At 43.8% G+C, this 24,553-nt stretch overlaps 1 protein-coding gene across 1 annotated transcript in view; it reads left to right on the top strand.

The window, feature by feature from the left end:
- The window catches only part of LRRC2 (leucine rich repeat containing 2), a 140,159-nt gene that overhangs the window by 110,485 nt on the left and 5,121 nt on the right, over nucleotides 1-24,553 (top strand). The window contains exons 6-8 of the mRNA XM_074995096.1: nucleotides 13,357-13,502; nucleotides 14,468-14,623; nucleotides 16,661-16,794. Of these exons, the coding sequence (XP_074851197.1) occupies nucleotides 13,357-13,502; nucleotides 14,468-14,623; nucleotides 16,661-16,794 (436 nt within the window). The remainder of the gene's footprint in view (nucleotides 1-13,356; nucleotides 13,503-14,467; nucleotides 14,624-16,660; nucleotides 16,795-24,553) is intronic.

Here is a 24,553-nt window from a genome sequence, read left to right as displayed (position 1 = left end):
TACTGGGCAAGGGGCTAGGGCCTCCCGGTCGGGTGTTCATGGACATGTCTTCCTTCCCTCTCTCTCTGCAGGTTGTCTGAGCCATCAACAGGGTGTTCTTACTACAAGTCGTGACCTTGGGCGGACCTGGACACCACCTTCCTGGGTTTGTGGACGTGGGCTTCCCAAATGGTTTTGGAGCTCTGGATGGGATGCACATGGTGATCCGGGCTCTGGACCACAGTGGGGGTGTGTACATTAACAGGAAGGGGTACCACTCAGTGGTACTCCAGACCCTGGTGGACATGAGGGGCCATTTTCTGGACATGTGTGTGGGGTGGTCAGGCAGGACTCACGACACCCAGGTGTTCTGGAATTCATGGCTGGGATGCCAGATGCAGGAGGGCACATATGTCCCTCCACAGGAGCTCCTACTTGGGAACATCACGATGCTCCCCTGCACCGTGGCCAAAAAGTTGTATCTGCTGCACCTGTGGCTCATGCAGCCCTATATTGGATGCACCATGACAGCCCAGGACACCTTTAACAGTTGCCTCAATCATGCCAGGGGCACAGTCAAGCGGGAGGCTTGAAGGGGAGGTTTCACAGCCTCCTCACCAGGATGGATGTCAGCTTCCCAAACGTCCCCTTGATCATCGCCGCCTGCTGTGCTCTCCACAACCTTGCTGGGCCATGGACCTGGGAGCCAGCTATGAACAGCCACCCAGTGCCCCATACCACAAAGCCCAGAGGGATGGGGTCAGGGTCCGGGATCCCTTGTGCCAGGTTTTTACCCAGGTCCTGCCCTGACCGTTCCAGCCACACTTCGCACCATGCACCCCCCACCTCCTCCTCCCCCGCAAATCTCCCACCAAGCACTAGGGACACAGGGTTAGGGTGGGAACAAGAAACTTTACTATTGTGGGGAATAAATATGTTTGGCAAAACAAATCAGGACATGTGAAACTATTTACTGTGCACAGGGGGAATGGTCCACAGGATGGAGGTGAGAGGCTCGTTGGGGGAAGGCTCAGTCACCCAGGGGTTTGGGGAGCCAGGAGCTGCTTTGGCCAGGGCTGCCCCTGCCATCCTGGGTGTGGGCCCCCCGCAGGGCCATGATGGGGTCAGGACCACAGGGAGGTAGGGCTGGGGTGGGGGTGCCCTGGGCTTGGCCTCTGCAGGGTGTGCAACGGGAGACACTGGGGCTTGGCCAGGTGCACCCGCCTCAGCCAGCAGCCACCACGCCAGCTCCATGCAGGCAGATGGTGACAGGTCTGCTGGGAGGTGGACAGCTGCAGGGGGTGGGGCAGCTGCCGGAGGGCTACCTGCGGGGCAGGCAGTTGGGCGAGGCGGGCAGCCAAGGCCTCAGCCACAGCATCCAGGCTACTAGCCAGATACATTTTACATTCTGCTCCATCGCCAGCCAGTCCTGGAGCATCCCAGTCATTTCCTGCATGACCGCATGGTTGGCAGCCACCTCCTTTTCCCTCTAGTGTCATCTGTGGGATCCCCGGCCATGTGGGGGTAGAGGCTGGGGTGATGGGGAGCCTGCTGTAGCTGCAAACTGCTCCAGTGGGCTCTGGCGCCTTCCATGTGATGGACCTGTGGAGACAGAAGGGAACGGGAGACGGTCCATTAGTGCTGGGCCCAACCCTGGTGGGGGGTGGAGCACCCTTTCCCATGCTGCCCGATGGCATAGAATCATAGAACCAGGGCCTGTGATTTGGAAGCTTCACTTAGCTGTCTGAAGAAATCCTCATCTACCTCATCTCCCTGATCTGGCAGTCTATAGTGCACACCAACTACAACATCACCTGTTACTTCTGCTTCTAAGCTTAACCCAAAGTCACTCAATTGGATTTTCTCCTTCCTTATACTGGAGCTCTGAGCAATCATACTGCTCCCTCACATGGAGTGCAACTCCTCCTCCTTTTCTCCCCTGTCTTTTCTTCCTAAACAGTTTATAACTGTTTATCTTAAAGGGTGTCATAAGGAGGAGGGAGAAAACTTGTTCTTCTTGGCCTCTGAGGAGAGAACAAGAGGCCATGGACTTAAGCTGCAGCAAGGGAAGTTTAGGTTGGACATTAGGAAAAAGGTCCTAACTGTCAGGGTGGTCAAGTACTGGAATAAGTTGCCAAGGGAGGTTGTGGAATCTCCCTCGCTGGAGATATTTAAGAACAGATTAGATAGATGTCTATCAGGGATGGTGTAGATAGTGTTTGGTCCTGCCGTCGGGGCAGGGGACTGGACTCGATGGCCTCTTGAGTCCCCTTCCGGTCCTAGTGTTCTATGATTCTATGATTCTATAACTTTCCATGACTGTGCTCCAGTTACGCGAATTGTCCCACCAAATCTCCGTTATTCCAACCACCCCATACTTTAGGGCATCTGATTCTTCCTGTTTGTTCCAGGGCATCTGATTCTTCCTGTTTGTTCCCTAGGCTTCTGGAATTTGTGTGAGCCCTGTGGGTTCCTCAGTGCCCAGAGGCTCCCACTTGGTGATGGTTGGCCCATGTTCACCCCCCCACCAGGCATGGAATCATAGAATTATAGAAGAGTAGAACTGGAAGGGCCCTCGAGAGGCCATCGAGTCCAGCCCCCTGCCCTCATGGCAGGACCAAGCACTTTCTAGACCATCCCTGAAAGCCATCTATCTAACCTCTTCTTAAATATCTCCAGTGATGGAGATTCTACAACCTCCCTTGGCAATTCGTTCCAGCATTTGATCACCCTGACAGTTAGGAACTTTTTCCTAATGTCCAACCTGAACCTCCCCTGCTGCAATTTAAGTCCATTGCCTCTTGTTCTATCCTCAGAGGCAAGGAAGAACAAGTTCCCTCCCTCTGCCTTATGACACCCTTTTAGACACCTGAAAACTGCTATCATGTCCCCCCTCAATCTTCTCTTTTCCAAACTAAACAAGCCCAATTCTTTCAGCCTGTCTTCATAGGTCATGTTCACTAGACCTTTGATCATTCTCGTTGCTCTCCTCTGGACCCTCTCCAATTTCTCCACATCCTTCCTGAACCGCGGTACCCAGAACTGGACAAAATACTCCAGCTGAGGCCTAACCAGCACAGAGTAGAGCAGGAGAATGACTTCTTGTGTCTTGTTCACAACACACCTGTTAATGCATCCTAGAATTATGTTTGCTTATTTTGCAACAGCATCACACTGTTGACTCATATTTAGCTTGTGGTCCACTATAACCCCTAGATCCCTTTCTGCTGTTCTCATTCCTAGGCAGTCCTTTCCCATTCTGTCTGTGTGACACTGATTGCTCCTTCCTAAGTGGAGCACTTTGCATTTGTCTTTACTAAACTTCATCCTGTTTACCTCGGCCCATTTCTCCAGTTTATCCAGATCCTTTTGAATTATGACCCTATCCTCCAAAGCAGTTGCAACCCCTCCCAGCTTGGTATCATCTGCAAACTTAATAAGTGTATTTCTATGTCAATATCTAAATCGTTAATGAAGATATTAAACAGAACCGGTCCTAAAACAGACCCCTGTGGAACCCCACTAGTTATACTTTTCCAGCAGGATTGAAAACCATTAATAACTACTCTCTGGGTATGGTTATCCAGCCAGTTGTTCACCCACCTCATAGTAGCCCCATCTAAGTTGTATTTGTGTAGTTTATTGATAAATATATTATGTGAGACCATGTCAAATGCTTTACTGAAGTCTAGGTATACCACATCCACCGCTTCTCCCTTATCCACAAGGCTCGTTATTCTATCAAAGAAAGCTATTAGATTGGTTGGACATGATCTGTTTTTAACAAAACCATGCGGGCTGTTCCCTACCACCTTACCACCTTCCAAATGCTTGCAGATGATTTCTTTAATTACCTGCTCCACTATCTTACCTGGCGCAGAAGTTAAGCTGACTGGCCTGTAGTTTCCCGGGTTATTCTTGTTCCCCTTTTTATAAATGGGTACTATATTTGCCCTTTTCCATTCTTCTGGAATTTCTCCCGTCTCCCATGATTTTCCAAAAATGATTGCTAAAGGCTCAGATACCTCTTCTATCAGCTCCTTGAGGATTCTAGGATGCATTTCATCAGGCCCTGGTGATTTGCAGACATCTAATTTTTCTAAGTAAATTTTAATTTGTTCTTTTCTTATTTCAACTTCTAAACCTACCCATTTTTCACTAGCATTGTCTATGTCAGGCATTCCTTCAGATTTCTCAGTGAAGACCGAAACAAAGAAATCATTACATCTCTGCCACTTCCAAATTCCGTTACTGTTTCTCCCTCCTCACTGACCAGTGGCCCTACCCTCTCCTTGGTCTTCCTCTTGTTACCAATGTATTTGTAAAAAGCCTTCTTGTTTCCCTTTGTGCTTGTAGCTAGCTTGAGCTCATTTTGTGCCTTAGCTTTTCTAATCTTGCTCCTGCATGCTTGTGTTGTTTGCCTATATTCGTCCTTTGTAATTTGTCCTAGTTTCCATTTCTCATACGATTCCTTTTTTATTTTGAGATCATGCAAGATCTCCTGGTTAAGCCAAGGCAGTCTTTTGCCATGTTTTCTATCTTTCCTACACAGCGGGATAGCTTGCTTTTGGGCCCTTAATAATGTCCCTTTGAAAAACTGCCAACTCTCCTCAGCCGTTTTTCCCCTCAGTTTAGCTTCCCATGGGACCTTACCTACCAGCTCTCTGAGTTTATCAAAATCTGCCTTCCTGAAATCCATTGTCTCTATTGTACTGTTTTCCCTTCTACCCTTCCTTAGAATTGTGAACTCTATGATTTCATGATCACTTTCACCCAAGCATCCTTCCACTTTCAAATTCTCAATAATTTCCTCCCTATTTGTTAAAATTAAATCTAGAACAGCTTCCCCCCAGTGGCTTTTTCAACCTTTTGGAATAAAAAGTTGTCTGCAATGCAATCCAAGAATTTATTGGACAGTCTGTCCCCTGCTGTATTAGTTTCCCAACATATACCTGGATAGTTGAAGTCCCCCATCACCACCAAATTCTGGGCCCTGGATGATTTTGTTAGCTGTTTAAAGAAAGCCTCATCCACCTTTTCCACCTGGCTCGGGGGCCTGTAGTAGACTCCTAGTAGGACCTCATCCTTGTTTTTTACTCCTCTGAGTCTAACCCAGAGACTTTTAACCCGGCTATCTCCTACGTTCATCTCCACCTCTGTCCAAGCGTGTACATTTTTAATATACAAGGCAACACCTCCTCCCGCCTTTCCCTGTCTGTCCTTCCTAAGCAGGCTGTACCCTTCAATACCAACATTCCAATGAGGAGTATTATCCCACCAAGTTTCTGAGATGCCAATGATATCACAGTTGTATTCATTTATTAGTACTTCCAATTCTTCTTGTTTGTTTCCCATACTTCTTGCATTTGTATATAGGCATCTCAGACATTGATTTGGTCTTGCCTCCCAGTTTTGCCCTGGCCCTCTTTTTACTCTCCCAGTGTAGCCCATACTCCCTACCATTTCAGGTTCATCTCCCAGGTATCCATGCTCTCCACTTACCTGCAGGCTTTGCTCCCCTGACCCCGTCGAACCTAGTTTAAAGCCCTCCTCACTAGGTTAGCCAGCCTGTGTCCGAATATGGTCTTCCCCCTCCTCGAAAGGTGAACGCCATCTCTGTCTAGCAGTCCTTCCCGGAAAAGGATCCCATGGTCAAAGAAACCAAAGCCTTCCTGGCGACACCATCTACGCAACCAAGCATTCACCTCTAGGATACACCTGTCTCTGCCTGGGCCCCTACCTCTGACAGGCAGGATTGAAGAGAATACCACCTGTGCCCCAAACTCCCTGACCCGTGCCCCCAGAGCCCTGAAGTCGCTCTTGACCTGCTCAGTGTCACACCTTGCAGTATCATTAGTCCCCACATGGATAAGAAGCATGGGATAGTAGTCAGAGGGCCGGATAATCCTCGAAAATGCCTGCGTAACATCTCAGATATGGGCCCCCGGCAGGCAGCACACCTCCCTAGATGAAATGTCAGTGCTACAGATGGGCGCCTCCGTCCTCCTCAGAAGACAGTCTCCAACCACCACTACTCTACGTTTCCTTCTTGCAGGGGTGGCAGTAGACTTCCCAGCCTCAGGGGTACGAGGTTTCTCCTCTTCTGTACGGGATAATTCCTGGTCTCCTGTATTGAGTACAGGATAACGGTTTTCCAGTACCACGGTGGGAGGGTTCTGAGCTGGGGTGGGACACTGCCCACTGCGAGAAGTAACCAGCTGCCAGTGTCCACCCTGGTCCACCTCCTCCAGCGGTTTATCAGCCGTCCTGTGCACTGGGACAGTTACCTCCACAGTCTCCACCTGAATACTATCCAGGAACTGCTCATGGACTCGGATACTCCTCAACCTGGCCACCTCCTCCTGTAGCTCCCCCACCTGCCGCCTGAGAGATTCCACCAGCAGGCACCTTTCACACTGAATATTCCCCTCAGCCTGGGTATCAGTAAGTGGGAACAGCAAGCCACAGTCCTTGCAGAACCACACCAGGATCTGGGTAGAAACATCCATGGTCAGGCAGTCTGTCTGGCTACAGGCACAAGTGGAGGAGACAGCAGTAGTGCTGGCACAGGTGTTGCGGGTCTTCCTAACCATTATAGTCCTCTCTGTGACACTCCCTCCCAAACTCCTGTAGAAAAATCCTCTTCTGAGGTGATTTATATGTCCCTGTCCATGAGCTGTGGTGTCTGTGTGGTTGCCCTGCATCCTGACCAAACAGCCCTTAAGCTAAGCATTTAAAAATTTATAATCTGCTTTACCAGCAGTGGTGACATATTTCCCTCACAAACCACATCAAAATTAGATAAATTGTAAAGTATATTTACTGTTAAAATGGTGTTTAGATACACAAAATGGCCGCTGGAAAATGACAGTTGCAATTAATATTCGGCGGGCTATGAATATGTATGAAGTTATGGTTTGAAAGGTTTCAAACTGATTGGTTAATTTAGAATCCTTATCCATATGTAATAGTCAAATGCCCCTTTGATACATTGTGGCACTGAGGAGGACCTAGCAGGCAGAAGTTGTCAAACAGGTCCACCCAGGCAGCATATATTCAGGAGAGCAGCCCTGCTTGGGGCATTCCGGACCAGACCTCGGAGGAGAGCAGACAAAGAAGAAAGAAGACTACAGAGAAGGACTGAGCTAAGAGCTGGACTGAGCCTGTAGCCGAACATCGCTGGCGGAAGAGCTGAAGCTGATCTGCGTGTCAGTCATCGCTTGCTAGCCGCCGTGGGCCGACGAAGAACAGAAGAGTTCCAGCCAGAAGACCAGAAGATCTCCAGTCTACCAAGAGCAAAAATCACTAGTAAGGCTCCGGTTCTTTTATCCGGAGGGTTTACCCGGCAGACTGCACCGCCTAAACAACGGTGCCTTGCACGGGGAAACCGCAGCAGCGACCCTGCCCTTCCAGTCACCGACCCTAGCTCAGGCCGGTGTCTGAAATATCACGGTCGTTCCTAAAAAACACAGGAGGTTTTTGTTAACTAAGCCGGTTTTTCCTCCTGGCTCTCTTTTTCTTCCTCCTTTACTATCTGACCTGACGCGGCTGCCGTACAAGCACACCGTGAGGGTCATAACTTCCTAGCTCGAAGAGAACTACAGGCCCAGCGCCTGGATTACAGAGCAGGAATAAGGAGGTATTTGTGGTCTGGGTTTAAAGTCAATATAAGTAATTAGGTGAGCAGTTAATGTTTTTATATAGTTTTGTAACAGAGAGTGGATTGGGACTTCCCCAAGTCCATGATCTACGTCTTATATTTTGTACCCCTTGTCTCTTTGTAAAGGCACAGGAGGCCAATGCTATTGGTCTAGCCCAAAACTATTACATGCACACAGAAGGGTAGTTAGGCAAACTGCTTTAAAATTATAATCCAGAGTTATAAGATCCCCCCTATTTAGGAGGGTAGAGCGGTCAGGGATAACCCTATAAAGGGAAAACCCTGGTGTTCTTAGTAACCCTTTAAGGGTAATGAAGGTCTGCAATAAAGGGCTACCATAACAAGGTGGTCGAAATAGGCAGTACCTTTTTGAGGGGATAACCTTTAACTAGGAAAACCCCACCATTTAACTAAGGGGATAACCTCTCAGAAGGAAACCCCGCATATACTGGGCTCTCCCCTGCTTGGCCAGCAGGGTAACCCACTTAACTAGAGAATTGACCTAGCTTAGCGCAGGCAAATTCTTATTCTAAGTAAGATCTGCTCCCCGCGGTAGTCGGCCAAGGGTTGAGCGACCTGGTGAACCTCAGGAAGATCCAGGAATAAATAAATACAATATTCAGCTCTGAAGTTATCCTTTCCATTTTACAGCACGCATCGAAGGCTGCACGGCCCGTCCTGGAAGCGCAGTAAGTAGCTAAGGGGTTAGATAGCAGTGCTGTTATAGCAGTTACCTATTGTTTAAGGCTATAAGCCAATTAGTATTCAAATCCTGTGCTTATTTCAGAAAAACAAGGGTCCATATATTTTGTGTCACCTAGCTTACCATAATCCACACTTTTACTTTGTTAAATAAACCCTTTCTCCCTGTTTGAACCTAACACCTTGTCCGTATTTCTTCCTTGGGTAAACACACCGCAGCAGCGCAGTTCACACACCCTGAAACCCCATTGTGATTAGACCCACTGTAGATGGCGAGCAGGGTCGCGGGGTAAAATCCTGGGAGCATTGGTAAGGACTCAGTTTTAGTCCAGTCCATTGCTCTGGTGTGACTGACTTAGCCTAATCAATATTCAAATTTATTCTCACGTCACTCACATCCTCGATAACTCCCTCTTAAACTCCCCTGTCTGCAGCTCCCTGACCGCTTCGCTCCCCTGGTCGCTCCTGCCTCTGGCTTTTAAGCCTGCTGGCTTCTCTCAGGCCCTCCCCCTATGAGTGACACAGGGGAAGGCTGATCAAGGGAGCAAAAGGTCAGGCAGGCAGTCCCAACTGCCACTGAAACTGAAACTCCCCCCATGTGGAATCAAAATGGCAGTTCAATCGCCAGCAGTTAAAGCACACGCTCACTCACCCAGAGATCAGCACTCTCACCTGGTAGCTTCTTCAGCGGCGGGCTCACTTGCTCTCCTCGCTCTTAAACTCCCCTGTCTGCAGCTCCCTGTCTGCTTCGCTCCCCTGGTCATGTGGGCTGCAAAGCTGTTCCGGGGGGTGGGGGGGTGTATCCCTGACCCTGGTAACGTCCCACTCATCCTGTATGTACCGGCTGTGAGCTCACAGGGCTCAGGTGAGGTTTGGCTGGATGAGGCTCAGCTTGGTGTCCTGGAGGGAAGGGCGATGATGACGGTCCTGTCACTGGAGACCTTGCCATTGCCCTTGGTCTCGGTTGGCTGCTCCCCATGAGGGTGGCTCATAGTGCTGGAAGGGCCCTCCACATCCTTGCTGTCCACAGCAGGGGGAGCGACAGCATCCACTAGATGCTCTGGGGTGGTGGCCTCCCTCATCCCCAGGAGCCTGTGCAGCTCATGGTAGTGAGGGCAGTGGACAGACCGTGCCCCCGACCAGCTGGCAGCATCACTGGCCTTGATGTAGGTCTGGAAGTGTTCCTTAACTTATCTGCACACTGCTGCCAGTGTGGTCCGGTGGCCTTGGTCAGCGAGGCCACTGGCCATCCAAAGGCCTCTGCGTTCCTCTGCCAGGCACTGGTTTGCCAAAGACCTGCTTTTCTCTCCACCGAGCAGGGAGGTCCTTCAGCTCATCCTCTGTCCATGAGGGTCCCCTCCTGGCACTTCTCTTGCCCAGGTGCTGCAAGCCCTCAGACTCCTCATCCAGGGCCCTTGGAGGAAGCTTTGGCATGCTGCTACAGTGGCCAGGGGTGTGGAGACAGGCTGGTGCTTCGAGCTGGGCCGTCCGAGTGGCTTGCTTGTGGCACAGTCTCAGCTTACTGCCTGGGGTTGCCAGGGAGCTGCTTCTTTTAAGGTGGCCGGCAGGGACCATAGAGCCCTGCCTGGGCTGGCCGGAATGTCTGTCCTCCACAGGGGGCTGTCTCCTTGGTGGACTCCTTACTTCGAAGTAAGGAGTGCAGAGTGTCTACAAGCACTTAACTTCAAAGTTAAACTTAGTAGTAAACCACTACTCAATTTGAAGTAAGGGAAAGTGTGTGTAGACGCTCTGCTTGCTACTTTGAAGTAGCAGCCTACTTCAAAGTTAACTTCGAAGTAAGTTTGTAGGGTAGATGCAGCCACACTATAGAAACAAGACAGATCTGTTAAATATTGCCCTAAAAGAAAGCACAGTGAGGGTTTGTATAACACAATATAATTAGAGCCCACTGTATTTTGTGGTGTGCAAAATCGAAAGTTTTCTGTCAAGACAGTCCATATTTAATATCAAATATTAAAATGATCTTTTGACAGTATAAAATACATGGGAAAAACACCTACACTTATAACACAGGCGTGCAGTATGGATATTCTTTTTAACACTTAATTCAGTAAAACATTTTAATGTGTTTTTTGGTTTACATTGCTGCAGATATTTAGGTTTGCCACAGAATTTAATATTAATACAAAATTGTTTCAGTACAGCAGTTGTCTGGGAAAACTGAAGTACCTGGCCGCTTGTGAGAGGGGTGATGTTAGATAGGTCTGTTCAAAGTGAAAGACTTGGGATCGTGTTACTTGGGGAAGGTTTGCCACCTTGCAGGGGCATCTGGTTGTTTTAGGGTGTGTTTTAACCCTGTCCTTGCCAGACCCTGTGTCAGATCCATTCAGCCTTTCTATTTCAGAACCAGAAATCTGTTTTTAACAATTTAATGTTTTTTTGTTTTGGTTTTTAGTTAAGAAATTTGAACTGCATGTGTAGCAATTATACTTGTGGAAAATGAATGGGAGGGTTTGGAAATGAGACACATTGCTCTTTACATGATGGCTTTCACTCTCTTGTGAGGGGCTTCCATTGAGGTGCTGTTTCAAAGTAGCTTTAAAGTGGGAGTGGGCAGATTTTTAACTTGTATCTTGACTTTCAGAGCCTCTGGGCCTCTATCTTGATTCTGAAGGCTGAATTTAGTAGTACCTTCTGTAATCCAATATTCTTCAATCAAGCTTTTTGACTACATACTGCTGAGTTCTAAAGACTTAAAGTTAGTGGAAGGCTGGCAGCAGTATCAGTTGTATCTGAAAGGAAGCTAGTGCTTTGACACAGAATCTCACTGAGAATATGAACGTAAAGGAGCAGTGTGAAGTTAAATCTTGGCTATATCTACGCTAGCCCCCCCCTTCAAAAGGGGGATGCTAACGAGACACTTCAGAATATGCTAATGAGGCATTTCAGTGAATATGCAGCACCTCATTAGCATAATGGCAGCTGTGGCACTTCGACAGTGCCGCTTTTGATCACAAGCAGCTCATCTGCACGGGGTCCTTTTTGAAAGGACCCTGCACATGTCGAAATCCCCTTCTTCCTATTTGGTTATAGGAATATCCTGAAAAGCAGATTCCTTTACATACATCTCTGATAACACCCTTCATTATTACACATGTACTGATTTTAAAAATCATATTTTCATGTGTTTGCTGTTTATTCACAAAATATCCTCTGCGTTCTAAACCGACAAAGTAGAGGTAATGTTTAGTGCACACCTTACTTCAGAACTGGGGCACATGAGAATATACATGCTTAGAAGTTAGACACAATTTCCATTCTTAACATATTTTTAATTGCTTTGACAGTCACTTAAGATGTTTGCACAGCTTCATGAATACTTCTGTAAATAACTGATGTAGTATACAGAGCCCTTCACTTAACACATTTAATTCTTAAACAGGTCTACTTTACATTTGTATCAGAGAGAAAGCCGTGCTAGTCTATATACTATCAAAACAAAAAAGCAGTCCAATAGCACTTTAAAGACTAACAAAATAATTTATTAGGTGGTGAGCTTTCATGGGACAGACCCACTTCTTCAGACCATAGCCATATTGAGTCTGTTCTGGTATGGCTATGGTCTGAAGAAGCGGGTCTATCCCACAAAAGCTCACCTAATAAATTATTTTGTTAGTTTTTAAGGTGCTACTTTACTGTTTTTTTGTTTTTATGTTTGTAGTTAACTTTAGATACATTAGCAGTTTTGTTGCTGAAAAATATGTAATTCCTTTGAAAGGTCTTCAAATAAAAGGGTTTAGATCTGTTTTTATATACTGCATTTAGTTTGAGACACAGAAAATGTATTTTAGACGCCTTTGCTCTTAAAAAATTTGATCATATTTCAGGCTGACATGAATTGATAAAGTGCGAGAGAGGTAGCCGGGTTAATCTGTACTCCAACAAAACAAAGCAGCAGAAATGTAGCACTTTAAAGACTAACAAAATGATTTATTAGGTGATGAGCTTTCGTGGGACAGACCCACCTAATCAGATCAATTTAATTTCCAATACAGACTGACATTTATAAAGTTCCAGTTCTTCAGTAGTCTTTTATCTATACATCTTCCGTGCAGTTCATGGGTTTGTAGCCAAAGATGTCTCCTTAAAACAAATAGAAGAGATATCGATAAAACCCCCAGGGGCTTACGTCTACACTAGCCCAAAACTTTGAAATGGCCATGCAAATGGCCATTTCGAAGTTTCCTAATGAAGCGCTGAAAAACGTATTCAGTGCCTCATTAGCATGCCAGCAGCCACGGCACTTTGAAATCGCCATGGCTCGCCACTGTGTAGCTCGTCCAGATGGGGCTCTTTTTTGAAAGGACCCTGGCAACTTTGAAATCCCCTTATTCCTATCTGCTGTTAGGAATAAGGGGATTTCGAAGTTGCCAGGGTCCTTTCAAAAAAGAGCCCCATCTGGACGAGCCGTGCGGCAGTGAGCTGCGTCAATTTCAAAGTGCCGCAGCTGCCGGCATGCTAATGAGGTGCTGAATATGTATTTCAGTGCTTCATTAATAAACTTCAAAATGGCTATTTTCATGGCTATTTTCAAAGTTTTGGGCTAGTGTAGACATGACCATGATGTTTTTAAAAAATAACTGTTTCATGTATACATAGTGTGTAATAATTGTCTATTAATTATCAAACAGTTTTATTTACCAGTTGTTAGTTTTACTGTACTATTCTGAGGGAAGACCATGGGCAACACCTTGTCCCCGTTGCTATCTCCCCAGACTCCAGGCATCTCTAAAGGGGAAATAACATAATTTCTGCAGGTCTTGCTGGTGGATTGAGAGATGTTGAAAATTTCTGCTGGGGGAAGGTCTCGTGTTCCCCCTACCTGAACAATGATGGCTGTGACATGCATGGCAGAAAGCTGAGTATAAACTGGAGACTGTGCAATACTCAGTACTCTAAGTGGTCTGGAGTAGCAATCATACTTATTGAATGGTGTCGTGATTCTCAAAATAATCTGTAGAATGTAACTAAAATGCTGCATTGTTTCTTTCCAGCTAAGTAATTTGAAACAAGTCACGTTTGTGGATGTGTCAGCAAACAAGTTCCCTACTATTCCAGTCTGTATACTGAGAATGTCAAGTTTGCACTGGCTGGATATTAGCAACAACAAACTAAGAGATCTCCCACAAGATATAGACAGGTAGTTTCGCACATTTAATAAATAGGTTTATGAACTAGAAAAGTTGTATAGATTTAATCTGACCAATTATTGTTTGAAAGAGTCACCATCACTGGAAAACTCCATTTCCATCTGGAAACGTGTCTAGTATTACAAGTAAAACCTATCATTCCACAATCTGCGCAGCACAGGAGCTTTATGAAAACACCAAACATCACAAGATTCACAATAACAATCATGAGAGTCCTGTGCTCAATATTCAGTTACCATGCCTTCTAGAGCTCAGAGGGAAAGTGAGAGTCTCTCATGCAAACAGATGCATCACTGTTCCAGAAGCAGGACATGGACTGGGTGAAGGAAAAAACCAGTTAATTCCTCAAATTTTTAATTTTTGGCCCTCCACATTCAACCTCAAGGCCAAATGTTCAGCCCCAAATTACTGTTGTATGAAGAAAGGATAAGATGACATAAAACAAACAGAAGAAGCCTATACCCTAAACCACAAGATTTGATACTTTAAATTGATTTTAATAGTACTTGTAGAGTTCTCATATTTTTTGTTCCCACCTATATTTTGGGGAACAAATTAAAGGCCAAATCCTAGTCACATGACTTACAATTAGTTCCCATATGTATTTTCATGACTTTCTAACAGAATGAGGTACATGAGAACTTTGCATCCTGTACACACCTTCACTGTGCCACAGAAGCACATGCTGCTGAATTAGTTTCTGATTGGGCACAAATTTTAGATCTTCTCACAGGCACATTATTAACGTCTATATCATGTTGAACCACAAACAGCATCCTGCTGAAGTCAATGGAGTATTCTGTGAAAATACCAAACAGCATAAGGAAAAGCATGTGGTTCATGTGAATATTCTCCTACTTCTTTCGCGGGGTGAAAGTGTATGAATAGGTACACATATATAACAAAAATAATCAAAATGTATTTTTAAGTTATGTTTCTTTGTTATATTCCTTAGGCTAGAGGAACTGCAGACACTTCTCCTGCAGAAAAATAAGTTGACTTATCTTCCACGAGCTTTGCTCAATATTCCAAAGCTCAACTTGCTGGTGGTCAGTGGGGATGATCTGGTTGAGATGCCTACAGATATTTGTGAATCAACCACAGGCTTAAAGTAAGTAATATTCTCAAAAGTGAAAAAGTAATGTAAGTAATGGTCCTCAAAAACAGTTTTACCCTTTCTTTTTACTGGATTTTGCATCCATGATTGCTGGGCTGGGTATACGGTTACCTGTGCCACTTCCACCCAGCCTGGGGCAAAATTCTGACCTCAGTTATAAGAGAACTACTCTAGGGACAATGAGGTCATTGAAGTTCAGTGTGGAATTGTATAAGCATATTTTGGGGTTCCTGACATTTCGTCTGCTGCCAATCAGTGCTTTTGTATTTGTATTGAGACTTTATTGCCTCATCAGCAGCATTCCCTGTAAGCTGGGCACTTGTACAGCCACTCAGAAGAGATTTATAGCCACCCAGCTGAGTAGCAGAGTGCTCACTGCAAGGTTTGTTTTACTCTTAGGCTACAGGTACATTACTGTGAAAGATAAGTCCACTCAGGATCCATCTTCTGGTGTGCTGTTTTCTGCATGTGCAAAACATTGCTTTCCAGGGTCAACACTGACCACATAATGTCTAGAGAGCCACGAGGATTAAGGAAGGTGGAAAGGAGGAGTGTTCCCATTGACCTACTTTTGCGAAGATAGCCACCAAAGTCAATGGCTGAAAAATTGACAGCTGATTTTGCCGGGGAGGGGTAGCTGAGTGTTTTGAGCATTGGTCCGCTAAACCCAGGGTTTTGAGTTTAATACTTGAGGGTGCTATTTAGGGATTTGAGGCAAATGGAATTAAAAAAAAAATAATATAAAAATCTGTCAGGGATGGTGATAGGTCTTGTTGTGAGGGCAGGGAACTGGACTCAGTGACCTCTGACAGTCCCTTCCAACTCTGAGATAGGTATATCTCCATATTAAATTAAGCAAGCTATGCAATTAGCATAGCAAAAATTGCATATCAGACATCGACTGCTATGTCTAGTGTAGACATAGTCTTCGTGGTGCACATATGCCTATGCCTAGGCGCACATAAAATTTATTCTGCATGTAGATGGGGGAAAATCCACATATGGGTCGACAAGATTAGAGGGAACATTACTCAACATTCAGTGTTTGTGTTAATTTAATAATATGTATATTCTTGGCTGAGAGACTGTATCCCATAGTTTCAGATCGATGGACTTGTCTTTCCCATCTATAACTATCACAATCCTATGTTAGGATTTGACACTCAGAATTTAGGACCTGAAGTCATTAGAGTGACAAGAATAATTCCTTGTAGTGTCACTAGACATATGCTTAATTGGAGAGAGATATTTTGCTTTTGGAAATTTCACTGATTAATGGCCTAGATAGTCAGAATTATACTTACTCACTTTGTGCATGGAATTACTGAGCAGTTTTCAAAGTATTACATTAGTATGTTTACAAATGAGACAAAAATGCACACAGATTGAATTCATCTATTGTAACAGATGTTGTGAAGTAACTGTAACTCCCAGACGTGCATCATCAGCTGAGGAATTCTGACTAAATCCTGGAATGCTCTGAAACATGGGTGGGATAGGGTCTATGTTGAAATAATTTGTTCTGATCAGGAGTCGCTGGGACAATGGGTCAGATGTTGTGAAGTGTGATATGTTGTAGACATCCCAAAATGCTAAAACTCAGTTCCTACAGGAAAAGGTACTGCAGTAGGAATGTACTGAATTATAATAGGGAGAACAAAATGTAAAGATAGTCCTACCTAAAATATTTACTTGCTCCATAATAGAAAGATCATAAAATACTTTTATTCAACTACTTAAGCATAGGTTCCTCGCAAACTCCCCTCTTGCTGCAAGTTGACACTTTTAAATAATGTTGATTGACTAATAAAGCTCAATGGCTAGTTGGTTGCATGCATGAACGGTGTGTGGGAGCCACCTGAACAAGGTAAGTTCATAAATATAATTTCTAGAGCTAATTAATTCAAAGTCTGTTTTTAACCTGAGAAAAAGGAAAAAAGTTTATAACATAACCAGTATTTGACAAAAAGCAAACTACAGTCCACTCATGTTAAAACGTTATCCTTAAGTTAAATATTTCTTTTTCTACAGATTTATTAGCCTTAAAGACAACCCTCTTCAAACAATATTCTACCAAGACACTGAAGACATAGAAAGTGAACGTGATCAGGAACAATTTGAGAAAGAATTTATGAAAGCTTATATTGCAGACATGTGTGAAAGAGGTATATATGCTAAATTTTCAGTACATCTCTCGCTATTTCTGCTATAAATGTAGGTTTGATAAAGAATTCCTAGCCACAACAAAATAATATGCTTGGGTTATACAGTGAGATCAACAGTATCCTGAATTTTTATAAAAACTGCAGACAAGTATAAGAGTACAGTACTATGTAAGAAAACATGAAATACACAATTTTAAAATCTGTTAAAGCTCTGTATACTGCAGGAGAAGGGTAAAAAGTATTTTGTGTCTTTTTTATTTTCAAAATAAGATGAGCTTTCAGGTATGTTTTCATGAGAGATGCCAGAATCATAACAAAACTGTAGAAAGTTCAAAATTAATTATGGTTAATTAGGACCAGTGTTGCCTCTAATTTATTCCAATCCTGAGTGGAATACATTTTCTTATGTGCATTAATGTGGTGGTGATGTGCAACACATCACCTTTATATTGGTGCACATAGCATAATTCATGATGTGGGAGCTAGGCCAAGAAATCTGAGCATGGGAGGGGGCTTAGTCCTGGGGTATAAGGTTGGGGTGCAGGAGTGTGAGGGGTTTGGCTGGAGGTGAGGGCTCTACAATGGTGGGGGGGCAGGGGTTGAGTGACTACAGGCTATGACAGAGGGTTAGGGTGCAAGGGCTCTGTGGGGTGTGGGGCTTGGAAGTGCAACTGGAGATAAGGGGTTTAGGGTGCAGAAGAGGCTACAAAGTGTGGGTGGAGGTCGGGGGCTGGGAATATGGGCTTTGGGTGCAAGAGGGCGTCTGGAGCTGGGGGTGATGAAAATCAGGCAGTAGACTGGGGCTTGGGCTTACCTGGGTGGCTCCCTGCTGAGGCGAGCAGAGAGGAGGTCCTGTCCACTGGCCGCAGCAACTCCATGTTGGGCCAGCAAGGAGGAGCTCCCTTGCAACAGCCATGGCAGCTCCATGCTGGGGCTGGTGGTGAGCAGCTCTTTCCAGTGACTGCAGCAGCCTCAGCTTAATGGAAAGCTATGCTGCCAGTTATGTCCTTACCAATTTCATGGTTCATTTTGGTCAGTTTCAGAGTCATAGGATTTTAAAAACTGCAAAATTAATTACTCCAGTTATTTTAAATTGGAAAGTTCAGTGTTGTAATTTTAGGGGTCCTAAGCCCAAGGAGTGGGGGTGGGAGTTGTTGTAAGGGGTATGTTGTACTGTTGCCCTTACTTTTGCACTGCTACTTGTGGCAGAGCAGCTTTCAGAGCTTGGCGGTTGGAGAGCAGCAGCTGTTGGCTGGGACCTTAGCTCTGAAAGCAGAGCCACCTCTAGAAGCAGCCAGAGTAAGGATGACATGGTACAGTGTTGCCTCTTTTCCTTCTGTGCTGCTGTCTGTAGTGTGGGGCTCTCAGTCAGCAGTCACCACTTTCTAGCACCTAGTTCTGAAAGTAGCAGTGCAAAAATAAGGGCACCTTGGTATGGTATTCCCACCCTAATTTATGTGCTGCAGTTGTTGGGGTGCCAGCTTCAGAACTAAGCATGTCATTGAACCTGTGAAAAAGCCATGAAGTAGTAATTAAAACCACAAAACCAAGCACTCCTGTAGCACTTTAAAGACTAACAAATTTATTTATTAAGTAATGAGCTTTAGTGGGTAAGGCCGACTTCTTCAGATCTTCTAATCTGAGATTAATGAAATCATTTAGAAGGCATGTGCCAACCCTGAATTAACTGCCAAAACCAGTTGTGCATTACTGTGGCTACAGGACCTTAGTTTAAAATTTTCTTTAAATATTTCATTAGTTTGCAGCTGATTCTCTTAAAATCATTTCTCTAAAAAAATCCTTGCATAGATATTTAGATGCCAAATCTGATTATTTAGCTGTATCCTGAAATCCATCAATCTTCAGACATAGTTTTTTAAATAAATTTTTCATCCTTATGTAAAATACACATTTTAATTTTAATTACTAAAACTTGCTTCTAAGATTGCCCTGTCCTTTCTCGCCAGCCCTACTCCTGTTTTCCCCCCACCCCTGCCCACTTGAAGAGAACTCTTAAACAGACAACATTCCCTTTCATCCAGATATCTGGACAAATGAGTTTCTCTTTTGCTTCTGACTTTTTCATCAACTAATTTTAAGAGAACCCTCCACCGAAATCAGTGCCTTACTAACATATAAAATCTTTGATATGCCTAAAATCTTTAGAAATATATTTTAATGTAAACATCCAGTGAAATTTTAATAACATGATAAAAATCACACAAAATAAATTAGTAACAGAGAGGGAGCTGTGCTAGTCTATACACTGTCAAAACAAAAAGCAGTCAAGTAGCACTTTAAAGACTAGCAAAATAATTTATTAGGTGAGTTTTCATGGGACAGACCTTTGCTCATCTCGATCATTTTTTTTCTGATTTCTCCTCCTTGCTTACCATTTTTGGTTCTCTGTGCCTTAAATATTGAGTCAGTTCTGGTATGGCTATGGTCTGAAGAAGTGGGTCTGTCCCACAAAAGCTCACCTAATAAATTATTTTGCTAGTGTTTAAAGCGCTACTTGACGGCTTTTTGTTTTGACAAAATAAATTAGTGTTCCCTTTTTCTAAAAGCAATGGACTTTGTTATGAACATCCTAAACATCTCTGGTTAACTTAAAATAGTGTTGTTTTAGTGAGTTTAAATATGTAATGATCTGGAATGATTAATTTATGAAGACTTAGCAGTATATTTAACACATAAAATCACCTTAGAAATACTGATGAAGAAAATGTAAAACAGAGAATATATGTACCATGCATTCCATAATATTTAATGTTGTGTTCAGCAGGACAACTGACTTGGTAAATCTCTGGTAAACTTCAGGTATAGGTAAACTTGTGACTGACATATTTTTATTTCCAAATTTAGTGCTTTTAATTAGTGCCTTTAATTTCTGCATGTCCAGTCTTCACAATTTCGGCATGCAATGGAGAACACGTTCCATTTAATTTAGGGGAAAAAAACCCACTCTTCTAAAATTTCTATTTCCCAAAAGTCATTTTCTACATTTGGGTTATAGATTTGGGCTAGAACGGGTGAGCAGAGAGAAAAGGGGGACAGTGGGCCTTAGAAGGAGCTGGGTTGGAGTATGGGCAGGGCTGCAGGCTGAGGAGCTTGTGGAAGCTCATGATTTGGGAATAAAAAAAATGCCAGTCACAGTTTTTTTGATATACCTTGAAGTTTTTCAAATTTATTTGCCAAAAATTTGTAGTAAGGGCATGTCTGTTTTCCTGCTGAATGCAACATTAAGTGTTCTGGAATAAATTGATGGAGCTCTTTTCTCTCTTTCTAATCTGATTTTATATTTTGAATGTATTCTTACTCCTGCATAAAGTAATCATTGCAGATTACTACATATTTAACTCACTGAAACAAAGACATTATTTTAAATTCATCCATCAGAGTGGTTTACAAAGTTCATTGCTTTTAGAAAAGGGGAGCACTAATTTATTTTTGTGATCTCCTTAACAATAGACATTTTTATGAAATTTCTCCATATATTTATGTTAACTGTTTCCAAAGCTTTTAGGATTAACAAAGGATTTTATATCTTACTAAGATACTGAGTTTGGTTGATGGTTCTCTTAAAACTAGTTCATGAAAGATCAGAAGTAAAGAAAAGGAAACTCGTGTCTCCAGCTGCTCTGGAAGAAAAGAGATATTATCCCTTTAAGGCCAAGTGTCCCATATGTTTGCCACATGAGGCAAACAGGAGTCCGTGGTGTGATGAATACAGCTCTTGAATCACATGCAACTCTTGAAGCCTTTAAATGAGGCTCCTCCTGAGAGCCACACATGGGGAGTGCCATCTGCCTTCTCTGTGTATGTGTCCCACCACTTGGTGGGAGAAGCATGTGGCAGCCCCAGCAGCAGCTCTGGTGAGTCACCAACATTAAATTAGTCCCCCCCTCCCACCATTCTAGCAGGAGCCTGGCTTGGGAGGGAGGGCATTTATTTAGAGAAGGGTAGTAGTGGGGGGCTGGGAATGCCTGGCCCTGGGGGAGGGCACTTATGTGGGGGGGTGTAATAGGGTGACTATTGAAAGACGACAACCACAAGTGTGGCAATCTTTGAATTCCTGTTGGACACTGCTGCTTAAGGTCTCTCTTCAAGGGGTGAAAGGATTATAGCAGGGATGTACATAAAGGACGGGAAGATTTTAGAAGGAAGTTTTTGTGCAAAAGTAAGTAAAATTAAAAATGTGTATTTTAAATAACAGTGGTCTTCTGACAATTTTTTTTGACTATGTCTGAAGATGCACCTAAAAATCTATGTAAGGATTTATTAGAGATGTGATTTTATAATCTTCAGCAACAAACTAATGAAACATTTGAAGCAATTTTTAAAACTAAGGTCCTGTAGACATATTTACAATAACGCAAGACTGCACAAGTACTTTTGTCAGTACATCTAGAATCTGACAGTATAGACCTCTGCGATATTTTTTGGACCTCTGTGCTGTATAACTAAGTCTGGATTGGAAATTCTGTAGGTCTGAAGAAGTGGGTCTGTCCCATGAAAGGTCATCACCTAATAAATCATTTTATTAGTCTTTAAAGTGCTACATTACTGATGTTTTGTTTTGTTAGAATACAGTCTGACACAACTACTTCTGTTACTATTCAACATGCAAGGTAAGTTTAGCTGTTTGGAATGGAGATCCATCAACTATATGAAAAAAAACTCACTCAGATCTAGACAAACATCTTTTTCTCCAAATGCAAAAAGATGGACATTGTACCCAATGGACTGACAGGACAAAAACCTGTTACAATCAATGTACTACACTGATTATAGTGAGAAGCTATGCCATGCACTCTCTAAGAAACTGAGGAACCACTTGGTCAGTATCCTGTACAGCAAGCAGGAGAGGATCAAGAATGACCTCTCTGAACTTGAAACTTTCATCAATAATCAAGTTTCCATGCAAGACCCCACAGAGTGGGACTTTTCCTACACTAGACAAGATATCTAAAATACACACTTCCACTCTGTACAAAAAAGAGAGGACAATAAACTATCTAAATTACTTCATACCTCAAGACAGTACAACTGCAACAACTACAGCTCACCGAATAATATTATTCACCTTTCCAGCTACAAACTCAGCCTGGCAAAAGAGTCTCTCTTATCCCAAGGACTTTTTCTGCTTTTCCTCCTCCACGAACCTAATACAATTTTATGGTGACCTCAAGGCCTTCTTTCGCCATCTCCATCTAAGGGAATACTTCCAACACAACAATGAACATCAGTCTGACTTGCTCAATTCTCCTCTATCAATACCAAAAGAAGAGGAACTCCATGTGGACTCCCCCGACAGTCATAGTGACAGTCTAGATTTCAGTATTCAATGCTTCCGCAACTGTGCACACTGTTCTGTGCAAACAATATCAAATGAAATACAATCTCAACTGTGCTGAACGCTATGCCATCCAGAGTCTCAAAAATAACTCAGACATTATAATCAAGCCGGATGACAAAGGGGGTGCTGTTGTCATCATGAATAAGTCAGACTCTGAAAAGGAGGCATCTAGACAACTCTCCAAGACCACATTTTGCAGATCTCTTTCCTCTGATCCCACTTTAGAATTCCATCTGCTTAAGGAACTCCCTGCCTCTACTTGGGACCAAATTCACTCAGACACACCATCTGAGCCTTGACCCTGATAATTCTATTTGCTTTCTAAAATCCATAAATCTGGAAATCCAGAATACCCTATCATTGTGGGTATTGGCATTCTTACTACCGGTCTCTCCAGCTATGTATACTCCCTCTTCAAACCCTATGCCACCAGTACTCCTAGCTCGCTTCGAATTACCACTGACTTCCCAAGGAAATTACAAAACATCAGAAACCTTTCTGACAACAGCCTCCATGCCACCATGGATATAGAGGGTCTCCACACCAATATTTCACATGAAGATGGACTACAAGCGATCCCTGATGTTACCATGGCAAATCCAGTTCCTGACCTATGTAACTTATTTCCAATTTGGGGACAACTTATATCTCCAGATTAGTGGCACTACTATGGGCACCTGCATGTCCCCATAGTATGCTAACATTTTTATGGCTGACTTAGAGCAATGATTCCTCAACTCTCGTTCCCTATTACTCCTTCTTTACTTACACTACATCAGTGACAACACTACTCTACCAGAAACCCACTGACTGCTACACTTACCTTCATGCCTCCAGGTTCCATCTAGCACAAACCACACATCATTTATAGTCAAGCCCTTAGATGCAATTGCATCTGCGCTGATCCTACCGACAGAGACCCAAAACTTCAAGATCTCTACCAAGCATTCATAAAATTTAATTACCCACTGGGAGAAGTTTTTTTTTCTTTTTTTAAAAAAAAAGAAGGAACATTGACAGGCCCTGACGAATATCAAGAAACCAGCTACTTCAAGATAGGCCCAAGAAGGTCAATAACAGAACACCACTTGTCATCAGCTATAGCTCCCGGCTCAAACCACTGCAATGCATCATTAAAAACATACAACCTATACTAGATCATGATGCTACACTCCAGAAGGCCTAAGGCGACAGGCCTGTTCTCCCCTGTAGACAAATTCCTAACCTAAGGAAGATTCTAAGTAGCAATCACAGGCTATACCACAGTAATACTAATCCTGGAACTTTTTCCTTGCAACTAACCCTGTTGCCAACTTTCTCCACGTATTTATTCTGGGGATACCATCACTGGACCAAACCATGTCAATTACAAGATCAAGGGCTCATCCTCCTGTACCTCGACCAATATTATATGTGCCTTCATGTGCCAGCAATGCCCCTGTACAATGTACATTGGACAAACCGGGCAAACACTTCACCGAAGAATGAAGGGACACAGAGCAGACATTAGGAATCTCAATACACATAAACCTGTCAGTGAGCATGTCAATGGAGTGGGCCATTCTGTTAAAGACCTGAGAATATGTATCCTATAACAAAGAAACTTTAGAAGCAGATTACGCAGGGAGATTTGTGAACTGGGGTCATAGTCAAATTTGACATTAACACTAGGTATGGAAAAAGACAGCAATTATCTCATGCATTACAAGGACTGCCTCCCTTCCTTTGATGATTGTAATTATCTCAGGTCAGACACTTACCCCTTATCACCACTCCTTCAGTTCTATGCATTTGATTTGTCAGTTTTTATTGCAGTTTTTTTGGACTACTATATATGAGTCTGGACTGGAAATTCTATAGATCTGCAGAAGTGGGTCTGTTCCATGAAAGCACATCACCTAACAAATCATTTTCTTAGTCCATAAAGTGCTACCTGACTGCCAGTTTGTTTTTCTTCCTTGTGATTTAATGACTTTTTCATAGGTTCTGACAAGTTGGAAGGCTTTTCACTTTTAAGTTACACTCATCCCTCATTAAACAAGTATTTTATTTATGAGTACTTGTTTAAACGAGGGACACATTTGCCTACCTTAGTTCACTCTTCGAGTGAACTGCCTCCCTCTCCTGCTAATACAAACCTTACCCCTCTCCCCATGGCTCCAACCCCCTAGTCTGACATCCTCCCCACCAGCCCTGCATCCCCAACCCCCTGCAGCCAGACTCCCTGCTGGCTCTGCAGCCTGACCACTCCCTCCCCACTCCAGGTGGCCCTGCAGCCCCAAACCACGGCAGTCTGATGCCCCTGCTAGCCCCCAAGCCAAACCCCCCCACTTGCTTGACACCCCCCCCGCAACCCTAAACCGCAGCAGGCAGACCCTCTTACCTGCCCCACAGCCTGAT

The sequence above is a fragment of the Carettochelys insculpta genome, chromosome 5 (assembly GCF_033958435.1).
Source record: "Carettochelys insculpta isolate YL-2023 chromosome 5, ASM3395843v1, whole genome shotgun sequence".
NCBI lineage: Eukaryota > Metazoa > Chordata > Testudines > Carettochelyidae > Carettochelys > Carettochelys insculpta.
The sequence above is the reverse complement of the archived record's forward strand: the minus strand, read 5'-3'. Positions and strand labels throughout refer to the sequence as shown.